General features: G+C 45.6%; 2 protein-coding genes across 5 annotated transcripts; both read right to left on the reverse strand.

Moving 5' to 3' along the window:
* On the reverse strand, positions 1-3,760 carry BLOC1S2 (biogenesis of lysosomal organelles complex 1 subunit 2). 2 transcript variants are annotated; one of them, XM_051620048.1, is made up of 5 exons: positions 3,652-3,760; positions 2,722-2,838; positions 1,757-1,876; positions 1,161-1,265; positions 1-633 (listed from the first exon to the last, which is right to left on the reverse strand). In XM_051620048.1, the coding sequence occupies exons 1-5, from the start codon at positions 3,701-3,703 to the stop codon at positions 602-604; spliced, it is 426 nt and encodes a 141-aa protein (XP_051476008.1). In that variant the 5' UTR covers positions 3,704-3,760; the 3' UTR covers positions 1-601. The 2 variants fall into 2 exon arrangements, with proteins under 2 accessions (XP_051476008.1, XP_051476009.1); XM_051620049.1 differs by lacking the exon at positions 3,652-3,760 and adding an exon at positions 3,127-3,164.
* A 513-nt stretch (positions 3,761-4,273) lies between these two features.
* On the reverse strand, positions 4,274-23,698 carry LOC127384935 (broad substrate specificity ATP-binding cassette transporter ABCG2-like). 3 transcript variants are annotated; one of them, XM_051620045.1, is made up of 17 exons: positions 23,453-23,698; positions 22,578-22,693; positions 20,828-21,108; positions 20,365-20,424; positions 18,977-19,091; positions 16,797-16,949; positions 15,872-16,029; positions 14,677-14,828; positions 13,372-13,488; positions 12,283-12,548; positions 11,645-11,727; positions 11,175-11,264; positions 9,758-9,882; positions 9,254-9,408; positions 7,763-7,852; positions 6,447-6,559; positions 4,274-5,134 (listed from the first exon to the last, which is right to left on the reverse strand). In XM_051620045.1, the coding sequence occupies exons 2-17, from the start codon at positions 22,578-22,580 to the stop codon at positions 4,987-4,989; spliced, it is 2,109 nt and encodes a 702-aa protein (XP_051476005.1). In that variant the 5' UTR covers positions 22,581-22,693; positions 23,453-23,698; the 3' UTR covers positions 4,274-4,986. The 3 variants fall into 3 exon arrangements, with proteins under 3 accessions (XP_051476005.1, XP_051476006.1, XP_051476007.1); XM_051620046.1 differs by lacking the exon at positions 22,578-22,693; XM_051620047.1 differs by lacking the exons at positions 22,578-22,693; positions 23,453-23,698 and adding an exon at positions 22,065-22,310.
* Positions 23,699-25,626: the final 1,928 nt, after the last annotated feature.

The following is a 25,626-nucleotide window of genomic DNA, read 5'->3' on the forward strand; positions in this document are numbered from 1 at the left end:
TAGCTGGAAGGAGTTTGTCTTTATTAACAGAGCCTTTGAAAAAAATAGACAACTTACATAATCTTTCCAATGGGAATCTGAGATTCCAGAGAGACAAATGCAGCAAGTTGTTTTATTGTAAATTTATAATAAATTAGTCTCTCTATTTTAAACAGATAAAGGTGGATACCAAAATTAATAGTTTTCAATACCATGCTTGTAACTCCAAAGGCCTGGGATATCTTCCCAATGCAGAGCTCAAGGAAGAAAAAATGAAGTTTAGGTCCTGCTGCTACTAAGGGAAAATGTCTTCATGGGTTATGGAGGGTTGTCCATAGATAGAGTATTTCATGTGGGACACAGGACTAAAACACAGACAGCTAATCTCAGCACATGGGTTAGGGGCAGAACACTGAGGCAACAGAACCTCTTTGGCAGAGGAAAATATTATTCAGCCTTAAGCCTGAATACAGCCAACTGTATTCAATAGGTAAAAAAAGTTACCAGTCTTGATGTTAGCTGTAATCAAATCCTTGTCAATATACAGAATTGCTGCTGTGCAACATAAACAGAAATCAGTCTGAGTCATAGTCCAACTCCAACTTAAAAGACTGTTGTAAATTCATCGTTTCTCCAGTTTTTTGTACTTGGCTTCTGCAGAAGGAAAAATAAAAATATTTTAGGACTGAAGAGGTAAATGCTTTGAATCCTGTAAAATTAAGGTTGATTTACAGTATCTCTTGGTGTAATTTTTTATTATAGCATGTAGGGAAATACAGCTGCAAAATAAAATTTTTATGAACCAGGTGCCCAAGTCAGACAACTAATATTAATTAATTTAAGCCAAGGGGACTTGGGTGCCTGGTGGAACTTTATAAATCTATTTGCAAGATTAAACATCTGTCTTTAAAATTTGAGTCAGTGAATATTGTAAAAGAGAAATCAAGCCCCCTAATAAGCAGTAGTTCAGTAATACCTGTACAAGTCCACCCCCATATAACCTGTTACATTCATCTTTTCCCAGTGCTTACCACTTCACATAGAATGTTCATTGCTCAAAAGCAGCAAAGGCAACTCTGCAGCTCAGAGTTGTTAAACAGAGAAAGAGTTCACTTTGACTTTTTAAATCTCCTTGCAAGGGACTATGCTGCTAGGTTTTAACAGTAAAGGAGAACAGTTACCAAGTTTTTTGGAATATGCATCCAATTTGTAAGCTGCCTGCTCCAGAGCTGCAACCTGCTCCTCAATTAGGTTGATTTGTTCCAGATATGGCTGAAGAGCAGCATCTTGAAAAAGCAGAAAAATCACAGCTGTTAGTTCTCAGTAATTCAATTCCAAGAAACAGTTCACATTTGAAACACAAGAATTTCTTACTACATTCTTCAGATAGAACAATTTAAAAGCTTTTTCCTTCCTCTGCCCCAAAATCAAATGGTGATACTGACAGTCATGTTCCAGGGAAGTATGAAATGTTTAAGAGAACTGGCTAGAGTCAACGAAAGTAACAATACAATGTGAATAAAATAAATATTTCCTATCAGATCCAAAATTTGGGGTAAAATAGGACATTCAGATGTGTTTTCTCCCTTGCTAGTCTACACAGCCTATAGCTGGAAAGAAATAGACAAGACAGGCACTATGTAGCTGCATGTCTATTTCAATGAGTTTTCTTTCCTTCAGCACCTAATGGGGAGTGTGAACTAATGGATACTTAAATGCTTCATTTCCCAAACACGTGTACTGGTCACTATATCCCTACCTTATTTGGTTTACTTACATTTTTTATTTAAATCCTTCAGATTTCTACTAATGTTTATAGCAATATCTTTCATTTCCAGGTACTTTAAGCTAGTCAGCTTATTCATGTTTTCCAAGAGCTTGTAGTCTTCACTGGTGGCTTAAAAAGAATAAGAGTTTATTTTAATTAAAAGTTGATGAGGTTTGAATTGGGTGCAAACGCTTCAAGAAGACAAGAGACTTCAAACCCATACCCAATGTAACAAAGAAGACTTTAGATGGTAATTACTATAAAACTCTACAAAAAAGAGATGACATTTTGTAAATTGTAAAAATTAACTGGACTGATAAATTTGCAATTTACTTTTTTTTTTTTTTTTTTTTACAGAAAAATTGATTCATTCCTTATGTTTCTACTCTTAATTCTGCCAGTTAAACACGTTGACAAAACTGATAGCACAAATCCACACTGGTAATCTGTACCATGTACCTCTCAAATCCATGCAAATCAGTAGTGCTGTGGAGTGTTTTCAAAAGTAGAGCCTATGGAATTCACTAGCTTTTTGACCAGTTTGCTTTGCTTCAGCTCATGTCACACAGAACTTCATTCTAAAGTATGAATGTTGGAAATGACGTGTATGGTCCCTGCTCTCTCTCAGAAACAAAATAGCTGCTCGTGTCCCACTTGGTATTGCTTCTCTTCTAATCCTTCTTAATCTAGACCCTTTTTGCTTTTCCATGTACAAGCTTCTTCTGCAACACTAAAAAGAATTAAGTCACTCATACCATACTACATTATTTTGGAAAATATTTGTGCTATTCTGGTATTTCATTAATATGACTAATCTCAGTATTGTTAGAAGTGTAGCAACATGCCAGACTTGAACTGCCAGCCTTGCTAAATATGATCTAAATGGGTGTAGTTTAGGCAAACTACACAACAGATTTCTTTAAAAGCAAATCAAGAGAAAAACCTACGTGCAGGTCAGTATTGTGGTATCTTACCTGTCAGTTCACCTGTTAAATACGTGGCCATTTTGCTGAACATGTCTTTACAGAGTTCATTGATGTCTGCCTCTGCTGGCTCCTTAGCTTCCTCTGCTGTTTCAACAGCAGGATCCTCTGATCAGGGTACAGACATTACAGGGTTAGGGGAAAATTAGCAGAAACAAACCATAAAGATTACACACGGCGCCTTTGTTTTTCCCCTTCAAATTGACTACACCAGCTTTCCACGTAAATTGTCCTCTTTGCACTAAAGCGTAACAAACCGAGGCAGTTTCCTTGAAGTAGCATCAATATTATTTCAAAATTATACTTTGGGGAGCATGGAAGGGCCAGACGCCCGGTCTGGCCGCACTCGCAACCACCAGCCCCGTCCCGGGCTCAGACGCTAAGTCAGGAACTCACGGAGAACTCCTGCGTGACTTTGTGCACGAAGCCACCGACGCTCGTGTCCGGCCACCGATCCGGAGCGGAACAGCAGCCCCCCCGCCCGGGGCGACCACGGATCCCAGGCTCCGGAAACCCAGAATCACCCCTTTCTATCAGAACGGGCCCTTGTTCTGCTCTTCCCAGGAGCACTTCAGCGCCTATTCCTCAACCCGACCGGTCATCCCTTCCTTTGCCGGCAGCTCTTCCCGACTCCAGCACAAGGCTGTCCCGAGCCCCGCGGCTCCAGCCGGCCGGAGCAGCGGAACGGGGAGGCTACCAGGCGGCCGGCGGCAGGCGCCTGGCGGGACGCGGCCACGGGGCTCCCGGGGAGCCTCCGGCCGACAGACGCGAAGCCACGGGCCCGCCCCGCCGCCCGGCCGGGAAGCTCCTCGGTGCGTTCCGCCAGGAGCAGGCCGCGGCCCGGACCGGCCCGACCGCCGCCAGGTGCCCAAGGGGCGAACCCGAACCCGAACCCGGCCCCGGCCCCCGCCCCGGCCTTACGCTTGGCGGGCTGCGCGCCGGCCTCGGGCAGCCCCTCCGCCGCGGTCGCCATGGCGACCAGCCCCCTCCCGCGCCGCCCGCTTCCGGCCGCGACCCCGCGCACGGCCGGGCCCGCCCTTTTCCGCTGCCGCGCATGCGCACCGGGGCGCGGGCCGGGCCGCCGCGCTGGGGCTGCAGGCCCCGCACCTCGGGCCTGGGCCCGGCAGCCGCCCCGCACCTCGGGCCGGCGCCCCGAGCGCTTCTGGTCGCATCGTGAGCGCAGGGCCTCCGCACCGCAGGTGCCTGATGCGCGGCAGCCTCAGTTGCGGGAACCAGGAGCAACAAACGGGCTTCACCGCGGCAGGAGCAGGAGGAGCAGGAGGACAAACACCGGGGCAGAGTTTACGCGTTCCCAGCGGCAGAAGGCAGCGGAGGGCGCGGGAGGAGCAGGGCCCGTGCGTGGCGCCCTGCGCTGCCGGTCTCGCGGTCCTGCCCGCAGGCCCGAGCCCGCCCCGGCTGCCGCGCCACGGGCCAGGGCTGCGCAGCAGCGTCTGCACAGGGAGGGTTATTTCAGTCCGTACTGTAAGTAGCACTATATACAGACAGTGCAGCTGAGCGTTTAGTCTGTTAGAAACATCTACCATTGCTACATATACAAACTTTATTTAAAAACATTAATAAAAGGAATTTCCTCCCCTCTGAAGTAGTAATTTTGAGGGAGGTGGTTCAGTTTGGGATTGTTGGGGTTTTTTTTACAGTATCTGTTTCTCACTGTTAATGAGATGTTTCACACCACGGCTGCTTAGGTTTTAATCAAAAAGTTGTTTCTGCAAGTAGCTTCTGCTGAGAAGCTACTAGAAGTAAAATTGTTCTTGCTTGGCAAGGAGTGGTTGCTCCCTGTACTGACTTCAAATGCATCTCCAACATCCTGTGAATGGTTTCTGGCTCTCCTCAGATGTGATGGGCACTGACAAGGGACAACGTGTCAATGCATAAATGCCATCATCACCTTATGCTATTTGTGAAATGTTTCCCTTTGGATATTTCCTGTGTAAGTTGGCCACAGAAGAATAATGCTTTACAACATACAGTTTGACATGTACTTAAGAAATACTGAGTATGGTATTTTCTTAAAAAAAAAATATTTAAAAAAATCACGTATATAATGCACATTAATGCATTTCTTCTTAAAAATCAAAAGCGTACAATCCAGAAACAAGGGGACAGGGTTCCCATCTCAAGTCCAATAAAGTAAGGTAAAATCTTTTGGCAAGCTGTAAATTTGCTGCTGCAAATTCTGCAGGTTTTTTTTAAGACTGGAGAAGCTGCAGAGCAAGGCAACACAGGAGTGTTCACTCATGTGAACTTCCTCATAAACCGGAGTTTTGCATAGGCAATGACAAGGAAAATAACAGTCATGCAGAAGAGAGCCACTGTGTTTTCCCACATTGCCCAGTCGGTAGGTGCAATTCCTTGGCTGCACAGGTATGCTTCCCCAGAACACCTGCAGAAAAACAAGGGGCAGAAGCTGGTATTACGTGGTGCAAGTCTTCAGGTAATTACTTTCATCCCTGTTCCCCAAAGATTCTTCTCCCTTCAACTCTGCAAAACCAGTGACAGAAATAGAGTAACTTCATAACCTAACACTAAAAAAAAAAATTAAGGGACAAATACAGAATCATAGAATGGTTTGGGTTGGAAGGGACCCTAAAGACCATCCAGTTTCAACCCTCCTGCATGGGCAGGGACACCTCCCACTAGATCAGGTTGCTTAAAGCCCCGTCCAACCTCATCTTGAACACCTCCAGGGAGAGGGCATCCACAACCTCCCTGGGCAAACTGTTCCAGTGTTTCACCATCCTTACACTGAAGAATTTCTTCCTAATGTCTAATCTAAATCTGCCCTCTTGCAGCTTGTTTTAGGATCCCATATCCTATCACTGCCCTCTCTGGTGAAAAGCCCCTCTCCAGCTTTCCTGCAGGCCCCCTTCAGGTACTGGAAGGCTGCTATAAGGTCTCCTCAGAGTTTTCTCTTCTCCAGGCTGAACAGCCCCAACTCTCTCACCTGTCCTCATAGGAAAGGTGCTCCAGCCCTTGGATCATCTTTGTGGCCCTCCTCTGGATTTTCTCCAGGAGTTCTATGTCCCCTTCTCTGGAGACATTAAAAACCCACCTGGATGCAGTCCTGAGTAATGAATGTGCTCTAGGGGATCCTGCTTTAGCAGGGGAGTTGGACTAGATGATCTCTAGAGGTCACTTCCAACTCTTGACAGTTCTGTGATTCTGTGAACCTCAGTCTTCCAGCCCTCCAGCATGTGTCTTGAAATACTTGCATTGCTTTAACTTCAGACATTGATAAGTAAGGGGTATTTCAAATGGGGCAGTTACACTGCCCATAAGTAACTTGGCTCTCTACTGTATCTGCAGGGAGATTAATATTTACAAGCAAGGTCTGAGGGGCAAGTATGTTTCTGATCACAGACCAGCTTCCCAGCAACTTCATAGCTGTCCACACGTTGCTAAATGACCCTGAGTTTGTTTAAGAAAACTATAAGTCAAGGCCAGGTTATCAAAAGCAAAATTTAATTTAACTCATCTGTCTATTTTTAGGAGTAAAGTTTCATCCCTACTTCACTCTAAAGTAACCATGAAGTTTTACTATAAAATCCTAAAATACATTATTTTGGCACATATTATTGAGACTGGCCCTCGAGTGGTTATTCTGTGAATAATATAAAACTTTGGAACAGTCACACTTCTCTTTAAGCAAGCCACTGCAATTCAGGCCCAAGAACCACCATGAGTTAGAGACTTACATTTCTCCTGAAATTTCAGGGGGACAACTGCTTCCATCTCCCACAGATGCTGTAACATTTGGATTCTTCTCACCACAGAAGTAGAGATCTCTGAACTCATTCACTTGAAGAGCCTAGGGAAAGAGGCAGACATATTTTTACAGATATAGTGATGGGGTGCTAATACTGAAACACCTCCAAGGAACTTGATTATTAGAAGACTCTTATCAAATTCTTGGATTTGTATGTTTGTATTCCTTTTTTATGTTGAAGCTCTTAATCACTGCCTTTCTGAGGAACTGCTCCAAGTTCTACATGCAGGATGGTTTGGTGTCTGGGTCTTTGGTTACATTTCAGTGATTTAGCCATGTCCTGCCAGCTACAAGTTTCTCTTCATCCCCTTTCATCTGGGTCAATCTGCTGACCCATAAAACCGTGTGGCTGCATGCAGACACCCCAGCACCAGCACGTTGAAGCAGATGGAACACGCAGCCAAGGCAAGAGGGGAAGAGTTCCCTTGCACTGGCATCCTGGGATAACTGCAGTCTCAGGGGAAACCCACATTCAGTAACATTGATAAAATACCTCAGTGATACCCAAGCAGGGGAGGTTTCACACATCTCCCCACCTCCCTATTCTTACCTTTCTCTTCCCCTGCCAGTCAATGTGGTCCTGCCCACACCACCCCGCACCAGCTCCAGCATTCATTTTACTCATTTTAACTCAAAGGTAGGAAACTATTCCTTGCAAACAGGCTTGGCCAGGATGAAGACAGGAAATGGAAGCATAACTCCCACCTGTTACCTGCCACGTCTAGCTACTGTGTTTGAAGGAGCCACCCCCTTAGCTTTCTGGTACCACAGCTCCTTATTATTCATAAATGACAGTAAGTCATACTTCACTTCAGAGGAAGCCACACCGAATACTGAGACACTAAGGCATTATGGTAAGTCCTTTAACTAGCTAGACAGTCATTAACCACAGACTGGCCACCCAAACAGCAGCCCATGGAGAATCCATACAGTATTTGACTTCTTTCTAAACTGTAGGGATCAGCTATTCAGACTAGGAACTAGTGCCTTACTGAACAGCTTACTCTGCTGCTGTCCAAGCAGCACTAATTTTGTGGCACTAATTTTGTGTTCAGTCTTGGAGACTTCCACCTCTCACAGAGGTTAACTTTTGCTGTATTTTTGGGGTTGGCTGGTTTCTTCCTCTTTTACCATGCTCACGCAAGGAATAAACCAAATCCGACTTTTAAGAAGACTCAAAACCTCTTCAGGAAGCAGCAGTGTGACTACATTACTCACAGGATACTGATGGTACTTTCTACTCACAGTGAGGCCGTATCGGGGGATGCTGAAGTACTTGAGCCAGTTCAACCAGGCCATTACAGAAGGGAGGTTTACTAAGAGGCCTGAAAAGATCTGAAATAGAACAGAAGAGGCTAGTGAATCACAAACTCTGTTTACTGCAAACAAGGACATTCCTGCACAGATGGGTAGCTGCTCAGCAGAGGTGCACTGGGATAGATGGCCCTACTGCTGTGCCCACAGGCGTGAGGTTCAAACCTTGCAGCAGTCTCAGCCAGCTGGCCCAATAGCACACCCAAGTATTCCAGCTGAACTGCTTGCAAAGAGGTCAGAAAGGTTTTCTACATCCACGTATGAGCTAAGATGCATGCATGCCAACAGCTTCTTACTCTGGAGGACTGTGTCCTACAGCAGAGCTAGCCAGAGGCTAAAGAAGGATGACGGAGATGAGAAGGTAGAGAAACAAGAAGGAAACCATGGGGGAGCCTTAATGTCTGTTACTGTTTCAGCTTTCTCCTTGGACATACATGTTTTATCTGTGCTCCTGCCTGGAACACAGTTTGCTCTTTTACTTCTTAGCACAATCAGACTTTATAGCTAAATCCGACAATTCAGGCTGTGCCTCATCATATTTTGTGCTTACCCTGCTGTCTTTCAGAATATACATGTGCCATTCCTTATAGACCGTGACTTAGCTCAATGTACATCAGCTGCCCTTGGCTATACATGCACTCTTCTCACCCACAGTAAAGGTTTGAAGTGATACACTATCACTCCTTGCAAAAGCAGGTTAAGCTGCAAATTGAAGAAGGGATGCAATGTGGGCTCAGACTATGTACACCAACAGCAACCAAGTAACACCTGATAGGAGGTACTTTTTACTCTAAGGTAACTTGATAGGCCTCACAGTCAAGAAGTTTCATCACTAACATCTCTCTGAAAAAGAAGTCACAACTTTCATCTGTGAGTAGACAAAATTCCTTTCTCTCTAAATTGCTCTGTTCCTTAGAAGTCCTTGAAGAAGAGTAGCAAAGTAATTTCTGGAACCCAAGGGAAATACTGAGTTAAAATAAAGACAGGGTATACTCCTGCAAATCCCACTGAGCAACAAAAATTAATGCAATAAAATCAACTGACCTAACGTTTATTTTGATATTTTTTCCTTTTTAATGATCTAGTTGATCACTTAGATTTCTAATATTGGAAATGCAACTTTTTTTTTTTTAATCTATTTTTGCAAAGACCATTGAAAAAACCTACAGTTTTTTGGGGTACACTGTTTGCAAATCTCTGGTGGAATCACACCTACAGAATTGCACCTGAGCAACTATTTGATCCTTAGATCACAAGCTGGCAAGACTACCTCTTTGACTGTAGTGACAATAAAATAACAGGCATGGGGCTGACTAGACTGTGGATTCTCAGCCTGCGTAGGGCTGTCTCAACCCAGTCCTCTCAGCCTGTCTCAGCTGCTTCCTCACCTCCAAAGAAGCAGACACACCCTTATATACTTACAAGCATCAGGACAAAACAAATAGTGATGAGCAGATTGGCCACAGCCACCACATCCATCCCAGCACTGATAGCCAGAGACATGGCTGTGGCAGTGTATGACACCAGTACCAGGCTCAGCATGAAGAAGAAGAATCGACCTGCAACAGCTTGGTATCCTGTCAAAAAACAGGAAGGCAAGAGTCCAGTAAACAAACACATTATGAATCTCAGAGAGGGACACTTGGATTCCTACACAAGTCAGAGAAAGCAGGAAGAAAGACCAAGTTTGGTCTATGCTGCTCCAAAAGCCCAAGAACATTACCAAAAGATGTGGTAAAGCAGGTCCCTGTCTTTGGGGCGGGGGCAGAGACACCAGCAATCTGAGTCCTTCAAAGTTAGGATGTCAACACTTAAATCAGTTGAAGGTTCAACTAGTTTCATTTTAGAAAGGAATTAAACTTGAGCTAAGTCAGAAATCAAGTGTGTTGGAAGATGACAGGTTGAACAAAATCATCAGTTCTTTACCAATCATCCAGTAAGTGATGCATGAGAATATGATGGCTGGAGCAGTTCTCATGGGCAGCAGATCTCCTATCATCAAGGCCAGGAAGTAGGCAGACACACGGTAATATCCACTGGTGTACTGATGGCTGTGAGGACAGGAAGGAGGGGAGTTGGACAGGTTTAGAGGCTATCTGGGAAGCAGGCTCAGCCTGTGTGCCTGGTTTATCCAGATTTGTTTCTGTTCACTGTACCACTGATTCCTCTATACACATGTTGCATATATTCTCTATGCTATCTCTTCCTATTGTGCAGAGTTAGGGCTGATCTATCTCACAGGGACTGCAGTCAAGCTGAGAGCCCTCTGAGGAAAGTGAATGAAAGGTTATGTGACCGCTAAGTAACAGATGGGAAAAAAGCTCCTAAATCTCTTTTCAGAGCGAATGATCCTTAACACAAGAGTACAGGAAAGTATTAGATTGCTGTTAACTGGAGGAAAACTATCCACAGCTAACTCATACAGCTCTTTCCAGGGAAGAAGGAATAATACTCCACAATGGGAAAACACCTTTAGGACATCAACTCACCTCCAGTTCACAGGGCAATTAAATGTCCTTATGATTGTTCTGCTGCTTAATGGAGCTCATGAAAAGATGCTTTAATTGGTGAGGTGCCAAAGTCCCCTTTGACACAGCTGGTTAGCTAAACTGGTAAACAGGGCAGACTGGCAAGAAATGTCAGTGTGAGAGAGATTCACTCCTAAGCAGCTGTTAGGGGCAATTTTAAGATGCTAAGAACAATCTGTGAGCAGACATGTGCATTCCAGGCATGAATCTCCAGTTTGTTAATTACTGCATAGGATCTGTCTCTTACCCTTTCATCACATGAGCTGGAGGCTATTCCAAACTACATTTTCAACATATATGTATATATACATGAGTGTATATAATATGTACACCCATTTACACACATATACACACATACAAACACATATATGTACATATATATAGACAGAGATGCACTTGATTACTAGGGAGCTCTTGTAAGTCAGCCAGCAGCCCTCTTCATCTGAGCATCCCTTGCAAAGCTTTTCCCAGAAATTTCTTTTCATCATTGCACAGTCTTACCAGTTTAGGACCACTGCAAGACAGCATTTCAACCCTGTCAGCAAGAGGGCAGGCAGGGTTCACGGTCTGCAGTATTCATATGCAGACTTCAAAAGGTAGGAAAAGCACTGCTCAAACTGTGACACAACAAGCAAGTAAAAGCTGCTTCATGCATTTCAGCTCCCTCCTCTACAGACCAATTTAACATTAATGTTACCATCTGCTGGTGCAAGGGAGCAGTCAAGTATTTGGTGGAAATAGTTTTGCTTAGCCTGTAAGATACTCACCCTGCCTCACTGCAGGGTATAAGAGAGTCTAAGTGCCCTGCTACTTACACAAATAATTTCTTGTCTCTGATGAAAAGCTCAATTGCAGAGACACTGGAGAAACACTGGTTCGTGGTGACAAAAAACAAAGACCCAACCCTAGAAGGCAAAGCAGAACAGTCAAAAAGTTGAAGAAACAGCCTAGATCAACACTGGCAGCCTCTGACATCATCATACTATCAAGTCAGTGCTCTTCTGTCTCTGTTCACAGAATGGAGAAATTTAATTGTGCTACTGTAGATCTTAACTGTAAAACCAGGTTTATTCCTTTATCTTCCCTTTCACATCTCCTCTGTACATGTGAGAGCCTGACAAAACTGCAGGCCCTTTAGGGCCTCAGCAATACCATGCTGCAGTGCACTGAGGTTTGTGAACCCAACCCTCCTCTGCAGTCCAAGCAGATCCCCGGGCCTTCTCTGTGGCTGAAACCTGTCTGCTACAAACAGAAAAATGAGCAAAGCTGTGGCTTTCCAACTTACCGATTCTGAATGCCACTTCGATCTGATTTCACACCAAAAAAGATAGCACCCACAACCAGGGCTAGAATGATGGTCACTGCAATCTAGAAGTGGAAAGAGGAAAGAGAAAACAGAGTCCTTCAGATAAGCAGGACAAACTTCTTAATAAGGCATATGCAGGATTTAAGATACACACCTGCCTAAAACTTTCCTGCTGTGAGTCAAGGTATACCTATGACACACAGTTAAAAGCCTTATGGCAAATTTTCCAAGTTTATCCTCTGCACTTTTATCCTTCCTCTGACCTTCGTTGGCTGGGAAAGGTTAGTAGAAGCACACTCAAAGAATAACCCAGCTTAAAATTCCAAGTGAGGCACAATATTATCATCACCCTAGAAGCTCCCATGTGAAGCACAGAATGGAGCATTTCACACCACTTCCCAGCCTTCAGTGCAGTAGTCCTTGTGCTAAACTAACACAGAGATTTATTTTTTCAAAGAGAACAAAGGTAGCTGGGCATCTCACCCTACTTAAGTGGCAGTGGCACAGAATTTTCCTCTTTCCCTAGCTGCCTTTGAAAAGAAAAGTCTGTCCTACAAACTTCAGATTGTGGGACTGAGGGCAGAGGGAATTTGAGACTTTTAGCAATGGTTACTTACTTGTGCAATGGAGGCCTGTGGGTTCCTGATAAGGTTTTTCAGGGAACGCTTGGACACCCAGTACAGTTGGGTGAGGAATCCATTTGCATAGGTAATCTCATGCCCCTGCTTGGATACTCTCTGCTTGCTTCCCTGTCCAAGCTCCACTTTCGCCAGTGCTTCCTTTGTGCTCTGATACAGGCTGGAGTTGAGATATTTCTGGTGCAGTACATCTACCACACTGCTGACCACATTATCTTCTGCCACTCCATTTTCATTGCTCACCTCTGAGAAAGACAAGATATGGCTTGTGACTCTTCTGACTTCAGATATGGCCCATCAACATGCTCAGCCATTTCAGAGGCTGAATAAAAAAATAATAATAAAAAAAGCAGAAACATCCAGACAATTTGAATTGCTCAAGCCTTAGCTCTGAGCTTAAGAAGCTAGCTTGAGTGAGAGGGTTTCCCTAGAGTTTTAACTGAACCTGGCTGATCTGCCTGTTCTTTTTGGCAGAGAAATGATCATAAACTTATAATGAGGCACCAGAAAACTCGTTTCACTGAATTTTCAAGTAATCAATGCCTGCTTTGATCCATTTGCCCACCCCCAAAAAGCACCATTATGAAAACTGTTCCCCTACTATCCTTCTGTCAGAGATATGCTACAGCATCCCCAAACAAATATTTCTCAACATTTTACTCACTATACTGTTAGAGAGTTTGCTAGCTCTAATCTTTCTCACTGCCCTGTAAATCCATTACTCCTTAGCCTATCTATCCTGTCTTCTCTGCAGCAGCCTCTTATGTGACTGAAAACTTCTGTCTTCTGTCAGCTGTCTCTTGAAACTAAACAGTTCTAGTTTTTCAGTCTGTCCCACATAGCTTTTGTAAATTACTGGTATTTATCACTGCTCTCCTATATTTACTTTTAAAAGTTTCCTGAGCTCTTTAAAGCAGCCCAAAGCAAAGTGTATCTAACAGTAGGAAAAGTAAAAAGATAATTAACTGCCCTTAGATGAGAAGAAACCCAGAGAATAAGACCTGGCCATCACCACACAGGACTTCTCTTCTACACCAGCCAAGAACGGATTTCTCCTTCACAATTCACCTTTTCCTATGTCCATAGATCTGTGATCTTCCTTGCTTGCTGCCACAGCAGTTGAATCACCATTTATGATATCAAGGAAGAAGTCAGCTGGATTGTTGAAGGGTTCACATTCATATCCTTTAAAAAAGAAAACAACAAAAACCACACATGAAACGTTTGTATTGCACAGACCACAGCTTAGAAGGTCAAGTCTACCACTGTATCACTCTTCCACAACCCTGTTACAAGAAAACTTCACTGCTTTCCATAAGCATTACTTTACTGTAGCAGAATGGACAGGATTTAGGAGATGGTGAATCTAAGGTATCTAATACAGAGCTTCAAATATGCTTAGGCTCCATTGACTTCAGGTGAGGAGAAATCTGTAACTTGCTTCTCACAGTTCAGCATGCATAATTCTTGCCTCCTTCCTAGTGCTGTTTAACTACATCCTGCTCTGGAAGAAGCACAGTTCTTCAGTAGATGTTGCTGGATGTCTGCTTTACAGCTTGCTCTAGAAGTGCTACTCTTGCTTGTGTTTCCGTGGTCACAAGGAACAGGAAGGGCTGTCCAACAGGAGCTTCTTATAATGTGTTTCTAGCTATGGGATGAGGGAGTAAAAAAACATAAGTGCAAGGATGCTTTATCTACAGCATTCCTGTGAGAGAGGAGGTGAGGTGGGATACTAAGAGGAGCAGAAGTAGTGAGATTGGTCAAAACTCCTCCCTGAAAACCAGGGAAAGTTTGCAATCCAAAGTGTCCATGGCTGCATCTAGACTAGACTGGAAATTCACTCCATTCGCTGTCCATTAAGAGTCAGAAACCCTCATCCTGCCTACTTGGAGATGGGACAGCCACCCCACAGCACAATTATCTAAAGACACACCATGATTTGGTCTTCTCAGTCACCCACCTGCATTCAGACTAGAGCAGATGCTTGGATCAGCCCCTACAGATTGCTGCCAGTCTGCAGTTTGTGGTTCAAAACACCTGGGTCTGCTGCCTAGGCCTGGCAGAACAACAGGCATCATCTTGTCTGTTGTGCATCGTGCTATTACATGTCCAAGTGATTCTGGGGTTTTGTTCTGATACAAGGCAAAACAAAGGCAGGAGAGAGCTGTGCTCTTTGTTGTCTGAAACATGTTTTTGGTTTATCATTTTGTTTTTCTCCTGTTCTATCATAATGCTGTTCAGACTGTATTTGTAAAGCCTCTAGTATCCTAGTGATAAAAGAGCACAGGACTGTAATCCAGTGCTAGGGTAAGAATCTACCCACAGATTAAACTCATTAGCCACTTGCCCTTGCTCGTGGCACAGAAGACTTACCAATAGAGCTAAAGTACTCCAGGGCCTCCTTTGCAGGACCATGGTACAGCACCTTTCCCAAAGCTAATAATGTCAGACTGTCAAACAGCTTGAATATGGAATAGCGGGGCTGATGGATGGAAAATATGATGGTTCGCCCTCTTCTTGAGAGTCTGAAATAGAACCAAAACATCTCTCAAAATACGCCACATTCTGCATTTCAGAAAGGTCATGTCACCCCAAGCAAAAAGCAAGCATCCAAATCAAAGACAAATACTAGTCAACTTCTCAGGGTCTCAACCCAGAAAAGCTGTAGTTCCCCCTTCGACAGCACCCCTCCTTACAAGAGACCATCATTGCAGTCCAGGTAGACAAAGCTCAATGCTGTTTGTACTTAGCAAAGGCTGAGGCCACAGCTGTGTATAAACACTCCTTAGATGTTTTCTATACTAGGCTTCAACTTGACTTACTGGAACAGTCCTATTGCACTCAATGACAGTACCAAGCTTCACATAGACTGTGGAAGACTGTTCAACTGAGATTTCTTAGCTCTTCTGCTGAAAATTCACTCTAGAAAAGTCAAAACTAGCTTCAGGTTTGTCAGATGCTCCTTCCAGTGCTTTATCACTGATGCCCAAGTATCTTGGCCAATCAAAGACCTCTATGGAAAAATAGCAGAGCAAAACACCTCCCCAGGCAAAACAAGACAACATGCAATAAACCTAGGAAGAGAGTTAGGAACTTGTTCTCACTAAATAAACCTTGTTTGGTACTCTTTGTAACAGAAGACAGTTCATCTCTAATATACAGGAGATGACCATAAACACTGAGGGTAAATCTGCAGGTTAAGTCTGATTTGAGTTCAAGGCTGTTCCTAGAGTGGAGGAAGAGACTTTGTAATAGACTCAGCTGGAAGGCCAAGAAATTATGATTACAAGGCCTGACCTCCCAGTCCACCCCTCTCTGTGGCAAAGTAAAGCTGTCCAAGCTACATCTGTTTTTGGGCTCCAATCCAATGCTTGTTGTGGAAAGATTCCCATGAACTTCAAAGGGCTTTGGAAAAGACCCAAACAAATAATTGCTACAGTTTTGTTGTTGGCTTGGTTTTTTTTAAATAAAAAAAGAGCACTGTAGCTACTCAGTCCTAACAGCATTCCTTTTTGACTAATGAGCTGACAACAAAATTGCAGCAGAGCTCTGAAGAGCTAACTCTTACTTCTTCAAGAGGATGAGGACTGCATTGGCTGTGCTGGCATCAAGGCCGGTTGTTGGCTCATCAAGAAAAAGGACTGGTGGCTCTGTAATGAGCTCCATCCCAATGTTGGTTCTCTTCCGTTCCCCTCCAGACACTCCTCGGATCAATTCAGTTCCTACCTACAAGCAGAAGAAATAAGGTATTTGCAACAAGACCTAGTCAGTGCAAGCTCTGGAGTTCAGGGCTCTCCACACCCAGTAGCCCTTCTCATTTTCAGAGTCCCTTTAGTAAACTCCAGGGCTAACAGCAGATTATGGGTCTGACTCGGTGTGAGGAACTGTGCAGCAGCAAGCAGAGTCTGTTTTTCAGAGATACCAGGCACCTTATGACTTCAGGGAACAACGCTGACACTGACAAGGAAGAGCCAGAATGAGGCCACAGCAGTCAGAGGTGGCATTGGTGTTCAGGGATGTCATTTGGTAGTTTGCCTGCTGCTCAAGTAAGAGTAGAGTAAGTAAATTTAAAGTAAAGTAAGAGCAAAAATGCTGCTGTAATGAACAAGCTCTGCAGAGAACTTCTCCATTAGAGCCAGCTTTCCATCCCTCACAGCTTTCAGCACTGTAAAAACAATTTCCCTGTCTTGTCCTACAAAGTCAGGAAGTGACTGAGCACTTTCCAAGGTGCAATGACTAGGTGACTTTTTCACCTCTGAACTTACACAACATGCTGTACATGGGCCAAAATCTTCTCATTTTAGTAGCAAATACTCATACTTCTTTCCAAGTCACCTCCTGAGCTGGAAACTGATTTCTTGCAGGCAGGATAGTTTAGTCAGGTTCCTGCTTTGCTTAGTGTAGCTGCACTGTGTACATTGTGCTGCCCAGAGTCCAGCAGTTCAGTTTGCAGAGGCAGTACAATTCCTGAGAAACATATTCTCACTGCTCACCTTAGCATCAGCCACTTTGCTTAATCCCAGCTCGCTGATTATCTGGGTGACTCTTTCTTCCTTCTCTTTAACGCTGATGGAACTGGGGAGTCGCAGGGCAGCAGAGAAGTGCAGGTTCTCCCTCACCGTCATTGTGCCCATGACAACATCATCCTGAAACCAATACAAATGGACAGTTGGACAGCCCCCTTTGTAGCTACCTGGCTGGGCACCAGAGTCCCTGTAGTGGCAATTGCTGGATAAGCTGTTTGTGAACAGTAGAAACTGGACTGAGGAACAACCCCTCCTTCAAAATTTCTATGACACAAAATTCAAGGTCACTCAGTAGCAGTCAAGGGGAGAATGGAATTCTGCAGGCTTTGAGCTTATAACAAGCACCACCTCAGCCTACTTTCAGGCTCAGGACTCCAAGTACAGACAGTACCATTTTGTACTGCACATGCATTTTCCTAACCAGGCAAAGGGAGGCATAGCAGGTAGTGGTTTTTAAGGAGTTAAAATCCTGCCAGTCCAGCTGAAGCCAATAGACATTGCCAGTGCTCAGCATTCAGGGTAGAGACACTCGGGGAGTGACTCAAGTCAACTTCCCAGTAACAAGCCATATCTTGCTGTGGTCCAGAGCACCTGCCCAGTTCAGCTGCCAACAAGGAGCTCTCCTCAGCTCCTCACTGGCAGCAGCTTCTCAGAGAATCCTGATTTTTTCCATGTGTCAACTATTTAAAATCCTTGAGCATAATACTTTATTCTCAGGTCTAAACCTTTAGAAAAGCTTCAACAGTTGTGTGCGTTTCAAGTAAGCAAATCTATCCAGTTGACAAACATCTGGGCAGCTTACACCAATCTGTAACAACCATGAGCCAGAGTTGACATCAGGTCCATCCAGAGCTTCATGCCTCTCCATCACCCATGCTTTGATATTCAAGCCAATTCTGCATCCCACCATATGATGCAAGAAGGGCTGCAACACTAGGCAGCTGCTGAGAAACATGCCTGCTTATCAGGCACCCTTCAAATCCAGTGCCCTTTTGCAAGACACAGCTCCTACCCTGCAGGGAAGCAGATTCCTGCAAAAGTAACTAAGTGTGGCACAACACCCTCACTTACAAGACACGAGCGGAGAGACCACCAGCAGTTTTATAGGGATAACACAGGACTTAGCAGGTCTGTACGCCCATCTGCATAAAACTGACTAAGTATGTATGTATTTATGTATACTTAGGTCTTAAGTGTTGTTTTTAGTCTTTGGGCCATCTTTATTGATCCAGGAAGTGCTGCACAGGGGTGGGAGGGGACAGAGACCATTTAATTCCTCACCTAGTTGCCTATCATTTCAAGGTTAAGATTGGTTGCTTTAGACACTTTAGAGACAAATGTCTCAAACTGGGACCACTTGCAAGAAACCTCCCAGCTATTCATGAAACACTGAGAATTTGAGGCTCTTTGACTTGCAGGATCAAGACTCAGCAGTCTCATGAAATGCATCCTCCCAGCACCCCTCAGCTGGCAGCTTTCAGAAAAGCTGCCTAATTCACATCTGCCTGCAGTCAGAAACCTGGATGGTGTCCAGATTTGGCTGCTCTTATTGCTGCCAAGAATCTCCTTCTCCTCAGCTACCCCAGGGCTTTGAGGGTCTATTATTGGTCCAGGCCTCCACCCACTTCCGCAGATTCAGCAGGCTGTTCCTGTCTCTGAGTGGAATGAAGCTCTGTCCCAGCCAGCCAGAATCAAAGGAAGAACAGCAGGGATCTATTTACTTCCTAGAATTATTGTCTGATAGCTTGAAGGTGCTTCTGCCAGCCAAAACTGCTCCTTCTACTTTTGCAACAAGAGATTTTGGGTGTTGTGGGTTGTTGTTTTTTTTTCCTCAGGTTTGGTTTTTTATTTTTAACCCTCACTGGAACTTCAGTGCAGAGCCCAAAGAAGCCACAGTAAGCCCAGTGGCTTGTGCATCTCTGTGGTTTTAGAAAGACAAAAACCTCCTGAACTTGATTGGAGTGACAGTCTGATCCTCTGTCTTCCATATCGCAGAAAAATACTCAATACTGTAACATCTGAGTTATCAGATTAGACTCTGTAAGGATGACTGAATATTACCTAACCTAACGGTTCATGCTTTGCTTATGATGACACAGAATTCCCTCACAAGGGCTTCCAAGCCTCCACTGAAAGCATTTGCTCACCTGCACAACATATCCTGAGATGCACTTGAAATTTGGAGGCTGTGGGATGCCATCTATAAGCACTTCTCCAGACAGGCCTGCTGGGTCCTTTCTGGCAGCCAGCACATCTAGGAGACTTCAGAAAAGCACCAGACATTAGGTTTTGCAGTAACAGCTGCTTTTGCCTTTGACTGGATAAATACCACCAGCCAGGACTGCAGTTACAGCTTGCTCACAGCCTGGCGCAAACCAAAGGGCACAGAAAGGGGCTTCCTCCACTTGGGTGGCTTTAGCTCTTTGTACAGACAGGCTGGTGTTGAGGCTGGTGGACAGGCTTTCCAGTGCAAGGTGTGCCACAGCACTATTACAGCACAGAGACCCTCACAATTCACAGCAGTCAACCCCCTACAGACACTGACTCAGCCTCCATATTAACAGCTAACCTCAAGTGTACACAAGCAAAAGGACCCTGCCGAGCAGCTGCAGTCTGCTCTCCAGCCGGGAGACCACAGAAGTACCCGCTTTGATCTCAAGGAAATTAATCCAAATGGGTATAAACAAGACTAGAGGTAAGATTAATTCTATAAAGAAATTTTGTTTTAACATATCACTGGATTCTCCTTACTGCCAATGCAGAGGCTAGCCTGTCTGCTGGCTAAGTAAACACTGTCCTGATGAAGTGCTGTGCTTGAAAGCCTCCTGATTAGCCAGCAGTCAGTCTCCTTAGAGAGGGAGATCAAAGGTCACCACAGACAAACCAGTGTGAATGCTGGTCATATTTGCCAGTTTCTGCCATTCTCAAAGGCAGAGCGTGACAAAGAACTCTTGTACCATGGTTATACAGGAGAGAAAACAGCATCGGCACAGACTGGAGATACTCCAAATGGTATTTCTCTGTGCTTTCATTCAAAGATCTCAAGCACAAGTGCACCCCCACCACCAGGCCATGGCCAAGCCAGGGTGAGGATCCAGAGCATCCTACATACTTATATTACACCATATTTCTGTCTTGCTGCAGTGACATCACAGGGGACAACATCCCTCCTAATTTCCAATGGAGCTTGCCCTCCCCCTGCTCCCCACCCCATGACAGGTCTTGAACAGAGCCTATACCTGAGCTCCAGTCATCTCAGTTCAGCCTGGTATCTGAACTCAGGCCACCACTAAAGGTGACTGAAGTAATATGGACAACCAGTTGGAGCAGATGAGGGGTGTGACACCACTGGTGGGCAAGAGCTCCAGCAAAGCCAACCACAGAGGGACACCAGAGCAGACTGCATCACCAGGTTTCTAACATGCATGCAAAGATGTGAGGTTATGGATCCCTTACATCTTCCCCAACCCACAGAGTCCCAAATCCTCTGTGCACAGTTGACTGTCCAGGTGAAGGAGCATAAGAAAGTACTCACGAAGACTTCCCGCTCCCTGTTGGCCCGAGGATAGCATTCAAGCCTGGCTTCATAATGCCACTGGAAGAAGGAAAGAGTTATTTCCAAATGAAGGGCTATTCACATGGAGCTTAAAATACAGTTAAATTGTGAACAAAATGCTGTTGAAAGAAAAACTTCAGAGATTATCAAAACCTTCTCCTTAAATCTTAAATCAATACACATTTTTCCCTTCTTGCCTCAGGCTGCAAGTCAGAACAGGACCAGAGCTGGGCATCTAAAAAAGCAATCTACAGAAGACAGACATTTTTGCCTAGTTTGCCTAAAAGCAAATTATGAAGTGCTCACAATGAACTGCAGACTGGCAGGAGGGTAGTTGTTTCTTCACCTGCACAGCTGGATCTGGAGGGTGATACTGAAGTCACCAATTCACAATAGCAGATTAATTCCTACCCTCTGGTATTTTATTTAAGCAAGAACTTACTAAACATTATGAAGGATCTTCTTTTCCATAGTTTTCCGTTTACACAGGAATCCACTGGATTGCTTAACAGAGTACTGGATGTTATGGAAACTCACAACAGAGCCCCGAGGCAATCGGAGGGACTCTTGTGTTGGAACAGAACGTTGGAAATTGCCCACTCCTTCCTCTTCTCCAACAGAAATAATGCTGTGATCGAATGTGTCTGCCATCATGTCCTTGTTACACAAGTCAAGCTCCACTGCATGGAGTTTTTTCAGGTCACTGTTTGGAGCAGTTCCCATCTGTTGAGACAAGAAAAAAACACTCAGGGAAGGAGACACACAAGCAAAAATTTCTGCAGGAAGTGTCTTGAAAAAGCAAGTTCACACACACCACACCAATCCTCACAAGTGCCAAGTTTCCAAAAGGATGGACATCCACACTGGAAGACATCCAGTAGTTCCCAAAGGCATGGAAACCCACAGACTTAGAACAATACATATAGCCTTTAAGAATGAAACAGGTTCTTGAAGTGATGTTAGATAAAAGAACATCTAATGAGGTATAAACCAAGCTCATTTGTGATGGTCACCATCTTGTTCAACACAGTGGGAACTACAAATGCAAACTGCTACCACTGAAGCTAAAGAGACTCAAGATCCCCTCCTTCAGCTGTAATGTGCTTGCTTTCCCTCACACACCCACAAAGCCTGAAGAGAAAACCTACTGATGAACCTGTATGAAAAACCAGTGGAAGAAAAATGGTTGTGCTTATGAAAATGAAGGACAGCCACATGCACCTTGTCTGCTGGCACAAGTTTGTTTCAGAGATGCCACTGTGATTAAAATAGCAATTACATGTGTTGCTTATGATGTTTCAGGCATACCAGTATGAAGATACCGCACAACTACAACAAAGAGAAATTCGGATTTGTCTGTAGGCACTATTTACCCTGAGGAACAGTAGGAGTTTCCCCTCCCACAGAGAGAGGGATCTGGGACACCTCACAGCAAGGAAAAACATGGTACAAACTGGTACATTAAGGAAAATTAAATATGGTTTCTATTTGTAACCGCAGGCAAAGTTATAAAGCATTCTGGTTCAAGCAGATAAACTGCTTCTGCAACTCAGGATAGGAGAACCTGAAAGGGAGGACACGTGAACAGTGAAGGGAAGGAACTGTTCTCCCTATCCATGCATCAAGCATACATAGTAGGAAATATATCAATATGGGTATCACCATTAATATTTACTCACTTATTACTCATAGCAGAAGAGCTCTTTTTACAAGCGTTGCTGGAACTGATGGAGACCAAATTTGGATCATAAAAAAAAAAAGTTTACAGTTCTTGCTGTGATGTTGCATGTGAAGAACTTGGAAACGTTTCAGTGACCAAGTTCTGCAGCCTGTGCAAGGCCTGAGCACAACTTATACTCTGCCTTTTAGCCAGGTTCCCCCTACACAGTAAACCTTCCTGTCACCTTCCCATGAACTACAACAAGGAATTAGTACATGCCCCTTTCAGAAATTGAACATGACAGGTTAGACTAACACAAGTTAGTGTAATCATTTACTTCCCTTCTAGCTGCTGGCAGGAAGGTGTTTGTTGTAAAGCTAAAAATTTACTGTGATGTTGCAGAAAGCCAAGGCAGTCATTGGCTAAGAGAGCAAGGCATGAGAACTGTCCACAAAGACAGACAGACATCCACTGCTGGTTACTGGAGTTCGGTGGAAAGGCAGATGTATCTCACCAGTCACTCTTTACCCACCATCTACACTTCTTTCCTCCCAGGACTGAGAGGGTGATAATCAGTAGGACCAATAATATCCATCACTGCAGAAGTAGTGAACTTCTCAGGGAAGAGTCAGTCATACTTTTAAAAACCTGGAAATACAAGAGCCAGACTTAAAAGAAACAGGAATCACTCTTTCCTCTCTGCCTATCACTTAAAGCTCACGAAGTTGCAGAAGTTTCCTGCCTGTAGAAGTAAAATCAAATTGGTGGGAAGAAGGAAGGGTTGCTTAGCTTCGACACATCCTGAACTCTAAGACTGGTCAGCCCTGGGAAAGCCTTGCTTATGGGAAACAAGAAAGGATATGCTGGTTACATCAGCAAGAGAAGGCTTATATGCTTGAAAGGTTGCACAACAGATCAGAAGAAAAAAAAAAAAAGTCAAGATGACAGTGACACCAGGGGCAAAGACCTGGTTAGACTTTTGAACATTTCACTGTCTTTTGTATCTCACATCTGCTCTCAATAGGTTCTGTAGCTTATTACACCATAAACCTTTTAATTGGCAAAGTTACTGATTAGCACTGGCAAGCTAATCCACTGCTGCGGGTATGTGCAAGGATGGCAGGAGGATGAGAAAAGCTTAGCAGAGGCTACAGGTTGGACCAAGCAGCAGCACTTCACAAGCACCTCGTTCTCCCTCGACTCCACCCTGGCTCCACGGGCCCGTTCCGCTACTAAGTCGGAGCCGCTCCCCGCCCCGGCCGCGCTCCGCTTTGCCCCCCAAACCGGCAGCCCCGCGCCCGGGATGAGATGGGATAAGCCAAGTCAAGCCAAGCCGAACCGAACCGAGCCGAGCCGGGAGCGGCGCCGAAGGGCTCGGCTGGGCTCGGCCACTCCCCGCGCCGTTACCTCGCGGTGCCGCGGCGCTCCCGGCGATGCTGTGGCGGCGGCAGCGCTGCCTCGGCGGTTTTATAACCGGGTGCGGGTTACATAAAGCGGCGCGGGGAGTGCCCGGCGCTCTCACGCACACCCCGCCGGGACACAGGCGAAGGCAGCGACGGTGGCGATAAAGCCCCGCTGTCCCGGCCGGCGCGGCCCGCGGCTGCGCTGCCCCCCGGGCCGTGCCCCCTCCCGGGCCGCCCCCCGGGCCGCCCCCGGCTGCGCGGGCGCGCAGGGGCAGCTGGATGTGCCGGGCGGCGGAGGCCCCGAGCGCCGGTGTGGTGCGGCTGCCCCGCGCTGCTGCGCTCCCTCGTGGGGCGGGGAGAGGAGGAGCAGAAGGGAAAACACCCTTGTTCTGCCCTTGGAAACCACCGAAGGGGGGAACGGGCGTCGGACACGAGGTGCCCAGTAAGTTGTCCGCGGCCCCTGCATATTCCTGGTACAGAGGAGTACGGCTGGGGGGCGAGAGGCAATACCCTCTCCCTCCCCTCCACCTTCTGGAAAGGCCATCACACCCAGGGGACGGTTCAAGTCCAGCTGAGTCAACTGAGGGCAGAGGCTGTGCTGGGAACCACTCCCAAGGGCGTCTCTGCCACACCAATCTCACACCTTCAAAGGCTGTGTGCTCCTCAGGTGTTTCCGCACTGGGTCCAAGGGGTCCCAGCAGCCCACTGGAGTTGCCCGTTGTCCATTGGGCTGCCTCTCTGCACTGCCATGTGTTCCCAGCTAGGAGAATGTGTGAAAGCAGGAAGATCGGATTTCCTTCAGCTTGTTGTCAAGGTTTCTTCTCAGCCTCCTGTTTCCAAGCACTATTGTCTTTATAAATAAGCTTGCTCTCCCCTGACTCCTATGGTGTTGTGAATGCAGGAAAGGCCTGCTTCTGTAGTTTATAAACATGATTTATATAAGTGCAGTCAAGTCACCATATTAACTGCCTCCAGTTTGACTACTCTGCAGTTCACAGAATCACAGAATCTTTGGGGTTGGAAGGGACCTTGAAAGATCATGCAGTCCAACCCCCCTGCCAGAGCAGGGTCACCCAGAGCATATCACACAGGAAGGTGTCCAGACGGGTTTTGAATGTCTCCAGTGAAGGAGACTCCACAGCCTCTCTGGGCAGCCTGTTCCAGTGCTCTGTCACTCTCACAGGAAAGAAGCTTTTTCTGATGTTTACGCGGAACCTTCTGTGTTCCAGTTTGCACCCATTGCTCCTTGTCCTATCACTGGACATCACTGAAAAAAGCCTGGCTGTGTCCTCCAGACACTCACCCTTAACATATTTGTAAACATTGATGAGGTCGCCCCTCAGTCTCCTCCAAGCTAAAGAGACCCAGCTCCCTCAGCCTTTCCTCATAAGGGAGATGTTCCACTCCCTTCATCATCGCTGTGGCTCTGTGCTGGACTCTTTCAAGCAGTTCCCTGTCCTTGAATTGAGGGGCCCAGAACTGGACACAGTATTCCAGATGTGGCCTCACCAAGGCAGAATAGAGGGGGAGGAGAACCTCCCTTGACCTACTAACCACACCCTTTCTAATACACCCCAGGATGCCATTGGCCTTCTTGGCTACAAGGGCACACTGCTGGCTCATGGTCATCCTCCTGTCTACCATGACTCCCAGGTCCCTTTCTCCTACACTGCTCTGCAGCAGGTCAGCCCCCAACCTGTACTGGTACATGGGGTTGTTCTTCCCCAGATGCAAGACTCTACACTTGCCTTTGTTGGATTTCATCAAGTTTCTCCCTGCCCAACTCTCCAGCCTGTCCAGGTCTCACTGAATGGCAGCACAGCCTTCTGGTGTGTCAGCCACTCCTCCCATTTTAGTGTCACCAGCAAACTTGCTGAGGGCACACTCTGTTCCCTCATCCAGGTCGTTGATGAAAATACTGAATAGTACTGGTCCCAGTACCGACCCCTGAGGGACTCCACCAGTCACAGACCTGTTCTGTACAGCATTGCTGTTTTCTAGCAACAAGTCTTGCTAGATCTATTTGAGGCTCAGCTAAGCCAAAGCATACCTCTAGCTACTCAATCAATAGCAGTAATAAAAACTCCTAAGGTTCACCTGTCCCTTTTTTGATACCCACCTCCCCCCAGGCACTGGACAGAAGGCACTCATCTCATGCAGCTGCATTGCCCTAAAGGG

This window comes from Apus apus, chromosome 4, assembly GCF_020740795.1.
Source record: "Apus apus isolate bApuApu2 chromosome 4, bApuApu2.pri.cur, whole genome shotgun sequence".
NCBI classification, from domain to species: Eukaryota; Metazoa; Chordata; class Aves; order Apodiformes; family Apodidae; genus Apus; species Apus apus.

Bases quoted from the DNA above. Each gene is read 5' to 3' on its own strand.
- BLOC1S2 (XM_051620048.1), bottom strand. From the start codon at position 3,703: ATGGCGACCGCGGCGGAGGGGCTGCCCGAGGCCGGCGCGCAGCCCGCC. The intron at 2,839-3,651 runs GTAAGGCCGGGG...TACCCTGATCAG, and splicing joins CGGCGCGCAGCCCGCCAAGC to AGGATCCTGCTGTTGAAACA. The intron at 634-1,160 runs GTAACTGTTCTC...TTCCTTCTGCAG, and splicing joins TGCATATTCCAAAAAACTTG to AAGCCAAGTACAAAAAACTG.
- LOC127384935 (XM_051620045.1), bottom strand. The intron at 9,883-11,174 runs GTAAGTAGCAGG...CTGTCCTCACAG, and splicing joins AGAGACAAGAAATTATTTGT to CCATCAGTACACCAGTGGAT. The intron at 7,853-9,253 runs GTAAGTATATAA...GTTCTATTTCAG, and splicing joins TTTGTTTTGTCCTGATGCTT to ATCTTTTCAGGCCTCTTAGT.